The 5,073-nt window shown below is 49.4% G+C and overlaps 1 protein-coding gene across 1 annotated transcript in view; it reads right to left on the bottom strand.

Moving 5' to 3' along the window:
* Positions 1-217: 217 nt before the first annotated feature.
* Positions 218-5,073, bottom strand: part of tecpr2 (tectonin beta-propeller repeat containing 2) — a 19,813-nt gene continuing 14,957 nt past the window's right edge. The window contains exons 23-26 of the mRNA XM_030357305.1: positions 4,079-4,227; positions 3,555-3,696; positions 3,047-3,196; positions 218-1,597 (exon numbers count right to left, since the gene is read on the bottom strand). Of these exons, the coding sequence (XP_030213165.1) occupies positions 1,458-1,597; positions 3,047-3,196; positions 3,555-3,696; positions 4,079-4,227 (581 nt within the window). The 3' untranslated portion in view covers positions 218-1,457. The remainder of the gene's footprint in view (positions 1,598-3,046; positions 3,197-3,554; positions 3,697-4,078; positions 4,228-5,073) is intronic.

Here is a 5,073-nt window from a genome sequence, read left to right as displayed (position 1 = left end):
TAGTATGGGGTTTAACTAGTGTTTTAACTAGTGCAGTAGTATGGGGTTTAACTAGTTAAACACTAGTTAAACCCCATACGGCTGCACTAGTTAAACACCATACGGCTGCACTAGTTGAAGCCCATAGTGCTGCACTAGTTAAACACTAGTTAAACCCCATACTGCTACTCTAGAGACAGGATACTCTGAGTGTGTATTCACAAACCTGTTGAAGCACCACCGTTACACACATTTATTATGTACATGAGCATGTGTTCACCAGCGCTACACACGTTGAACCCAGAGCCAGATTTGTTCACCATCGCTGAACACATTAGACCCAGAGCTCCACTGACTGACTCTTCATGCGTCACCGAAGCTTCCACTCATGAACGACAGAGAACGTGTCCGCTATCGTGATAAATAAAGCAGTGATGGATGAACACGTCCGGATTCCTGTTGGGTTTAGATGGTTTATATGCATCATTAAAAACCGCTTCAAGGTGGGCCTGATACAACCCCTCTGACAAAGGCATTTAAAACATCTCTGGGTAAACGAAGACCTCAGCCATCGTCCACCAGCAGTAGTGGAAGAAGAGGATCTTAGTCTAATCCTCTAGTTAGTGTTGTTTACTAGTCTGAAGGCTAGTCTTCACAAGGTGACATCTTGTCCTACTGGCCGACTGGGACCTCTTATATCAAAGGTTAAGAGCATTGAGGTTAAGGGTTAGGGTTAGGGGTTAGTGTTAAGGGTTAGGGTTAGGAGGTAGTGTTAAGGGTAAGGGCTTAATGGTTAAGGTTTAGAGTGAGTGTTGGGGTTATGGGTTGAGGGTTCAGTGTAAGATTTAGTGTTAAGAGTCAGGGTAAAGGGTGAAGGGTTAAGGTAAGGGTGGTGGGTTGAGGATACAGGATAACGATTTAGTGTTTTTGGGTGTTAGGGTTAGGATAAAATTGTACTTACTTAATCCCAGACATAAAATGCCACAGTACCAGGTTAAGGGTATGTTAAGATGCCTCACCCACTACCTGCAGATCCGGTCTGGTACAGTATGGTTTTCGTTATGAGTTACATCTTAACCATGGATTAAACCTCTATGACTTAACGCGTTAATGTCTACCTAGTAACAACCATTTGCGTACACTTCAATAACAGAACGCAGCGTTTCTCAGGGAAAGTGATGCATGTGCAGGTCTAACGGGCCTAGGTCACACCAAGGGGGGTATAATGTGCATGTGTGGCATTCTTAGCGTTAGTATTTACAAGTAAACAAGCAGAGCCTGGGCCAATAGGGTGAGCCCGTCATCAACCTCAGCCAATCAGAGTGGTCCAAACACGGGGTGGATCCTCCCCTTTTGGATTTTTGTCCCCCTTCAAATGTTCAAAGGAAGTCCCAATAAAAACACTGTGACATCATCAGATGCCACAGGAAGTAGAGTCCCGTTGCGTCATCCTATCAGCACGGCGATGACATCACTATTTAGATGACCTCCCATTCGTCCTCAAGGTCGTCGGCAGGGGGGGCGGGGTCGGCGGGGGGGTTGTGGGGGAGGGGCTTAGTGAGGCGGTGGGACAGCCCGCCCGAGACGGTGACCGCCCACAAAGCATCATCAGGAGTGACTAGAGAGAGAGAGAGAGAGAGAGAGAGAGAGAGAGAGAGAGAGAGAGAGAGAGAGAGAGAGAGAGACCATCAGTACACACGAGAGAGAGAGAGAGAGAGAGAGAGAGAGAGAGAGAGAGAGAGAGAGAGAGAGAGAGAGAGAGAGAGAGAGACCATCAGTACACATGAGAGAGAGAGAGAGAGAGAGAGAGAGAGAGAGAGAGAGACCATCAGTACACACGAGAGAGAGAGAGAGAGAGAGAGAGAGAGAGAGAGAGAGAGAGAGAGAGAGAGAGAGAGACCATCAGTACACACGAGAGAGAGAGAGAGAGAGAGAGAGAGAGAGAGAGAGAGAGAGAGAGAGAGAGACAGAGAGAGAGAGAGAGAGAGAGAGAGAGAGACCATCAGTACACACGAGAGAGAGAGAGAGAGAGAGAGAGAGAGAGAGAGAGAGAGAGAGAGAGAGAGAGAGAGACCATCAGTACACACGAGAGAGAGAGAGAGAGAGAGAGAGAGAGAGAGAGAGAGAGAGAGAGAGAGAGAGAGAGAGAATCAGTACACACGAGAGAGAGAGAGAGAGAGAGAGAGAGAGAGACCATCAGTACACACGAGAGAGAGAGAGAGAGAGAGAGAGACCATCAGTACACACGAGAGAGAGAGAGAGAGAGAGACCATCAGTACACACGAGAGAGAGAGAGAGAGAGAGAGAGAGAGAGAGAGAGAGAGAGAGAGAGAGAGAGAGAGACCATCAGTACACACGAGAGAGAGAGAGAGAGAGAGAGAGAGAGAGAGAGAGAGAGAGAGAGAGAGAGAGAGAGAGAGAGAGAGAGAGAGAGAATCAGTACACACGAGAGAGAGAGAGAGAGAGAGAGAGAGAGAGAGACCATCAGTACACACGAGAGAGAGAGAGAGAGAGAGAGAGACCATCAGTACACACGAGAGAGAGAGAGAGAGAGAGAGAGAGAGAGAGAGAGAGAGAGAGAGAGAGAGAGAGAGAGAGAGAGAGAGAGAGAGAGACCATCAGTACACACGAGAGAGAGAGAGAGAGAGAGAGAGAGAGAGAGAGAGAGAGAGAGAGAGAGAGAGAGAGAGAGAGAGAGAGAGAGAGAGAGAGAGAGAGAGAGACCATCAGTACACACGAGAGAGAGAGAGAGAGAGACCATCAGTACACACGAGAGAGAGAGAGAGAGAGAGAGAGAGAGAGACCATCAGTACACACAAGAGAGAGAGAGAGAGAGACCATCAGTACACACGAGAGAGAGAGAGAGAGAGAGAGAGAGAGAGAATCAGTACACACGAGAGAGAGAGAGAGAGAGAGAGAGAGAGAGACCATCAGTACACACTTGACAGACAGACTGACAGACAGAAAGCCCTACGTACTCAAACTAAGTATAGTAAGTACGGGACGTATGGATATATCGGAGCACGGCACATGACCCCCCCCCCCCCCTCACCCCCCACCCCCTCACCAGCCAGCCAGTGGCTCATTCCCGGGATCCTCTTCCAGTAATCTCCCGCCGGGTTCCTGGCCGTGTTGCCGTAGCGACGGGCGATCTCTCCGTTGGGACATCGGACCCAGACCGTCCTGACACTCAGGACCAGCTGGCTGGCGGCCAGGCCTGTTGAGAGGTCAGAGGTCAACCACGATGTCGTGCACTCACTATCACTAGTCATCCACGAATCATTGAACAGTTATTGCTATTCTCCAATAAAAGGTGTGTCCAGGTGTAATCAGGTGTGAACAGGGGCATCCAGGTGTGAACAGGTGATCAGGTGTTTATAGGCGTATCTAGGTGTATCTAGGTGTATCCAGTTGTGAACAGGTGTATCCAGGTGTGAACAGGTGTATCCAGGTGTGAACAGGTGTGATCAGTTGTGAACAGGTGTATCCAGGTGTGAACAGGTGTATCCAGGTGTGAACAGGTGTATCCAGGTCCATCCAGGGGTAATCAGAACCCGGCAGGCAGGGGATCCTACCTGGGACCTGCTCCCAGTCCGTGCCCACGGGCATCTCCTCGTTGAGGCCGGTCCTCACGTGCACGCTGCCGCGGTTGTCCAGCGCCCACAGCTGGCGGTCGTTAGGACTGCTGTGGATGCTGACCAGCTGCACCCCCACCGGCTGGGGGGGGGGGGGGGGGGGGGGGGGGGAGCATGGGGTTAGGTGACACACGCTGCTATAGAGTCCACCTGTACAGGTGTGTAGTCCTATAGGTCAGAGCTGGTTTGTCTACCTGTACAGGTGTGTAGTCCTATATAAAGTCAGGGCTGGGTTGTCAATCTGTACAGGTGTCTACTCCTATAGAAGGTTAGGACTGGATGGTGTACCTGTACAGGTTTGTAGTCTTATAAAAGGTTATGGCCAGTCTACCTGTACAGGTGTGTAGGCCTAAAGAAGGTTAGGACAAGTCTACCTGAACAGGTGTGTAGCCCTATAGAAGGTTAGGGCCAGTCTACCTGTACAGGTGTGTAGTCCTATATAAAGTCAGGGCTGGGTTGTGTACCTGTACAGGTGGCTCTATGCAGATCCAGGCAGGTAGCATCATGCTGGGGTTCAGAGGTTGCGTCCCGACCCTGAAGTAGACCATCCCCTGGGTGTCCACGGCCCAGACGTTCTGGCCACCACACGACACGCTGACCAGACGCGCTCCCCCTGGGGGGGGGTTACACAAACACCGAAGGTCAGCCTGGCTCGGTGACCAACAACATGACGAAGGGGTCCTGAGCTGGGTGCAGGAGTACAGAAGTCACGGGTGGTTGTTGATTTCCTCGGCAGAGGGGGATGAGTGATTATCTGGCGGATTGATTTTTAAATCAGTGATTGTATGTAGCCAGTCCGCTGACCTCTGACCTCTGACCTCAGGCTGTGGTAACTCCACCGTCACCTTTGACCTCTCAGCCTGTGCTTCATTTGACACCAAGATATCTTTGGTGCAATATAGACACACACACACACACACGCACACGCACACAAACACACACACACAGAGCTACATTTACACGAGTAGATTGACAGGTGCTGCTTACATAAGATGTTTTGAATGTCAACATGTTTGTGTTTACGAATGTGTTCTGTGTTTGTACATGTGTGTTTTTGTATATATGTTTGTGTGTTTGTGTTTATGTATGTTCTTATGTATGTATGGTTATGTGTTTGCGTCTATGTTTTATGTACTTGTTTTATCATGCAAGTGTTTGTGTGTGTTTGAGTGTGTGTGTGTGTGTGTGTGTGTGTGTGTGTGTGTGTGTGTGTGTGTGTGTGTGTGTGTGTGTGTGTGTGTGTGTGTGCATATGTATGTGCGTGTGTGTATCTGCTTGTGTTTATTTATGTCAGACTGTAATCTGAGAGCTGTGTACTTGAGTGTGTACTTGAGTGTGTGTTGCTTTGCAGCTCAGTGTTTAGTCACATCAGGTGACTTCTTTAAAGCACAGACACACACACAGACACACACACACACACACACACAAAAACAAACACAAACAGAACCTGACCTAGTGC

Source organism: Gadus morhua, chromosome 5 (assembly GCF_902167405.1).
Source record: "Gadus morhua chromosome 5, gadMor3.0, whole genome shotgun sequence".
In the NCBI taxonomy this organism is placed as follows: Eukaryota; Metazoa; Chordata; class Actinopteri; order Gadiformes; family Gadidae; genus Gadus; species Gadus morhua.
This window is presented reverse-complemented; position numbering and strand designations above follow the sequence as displayed.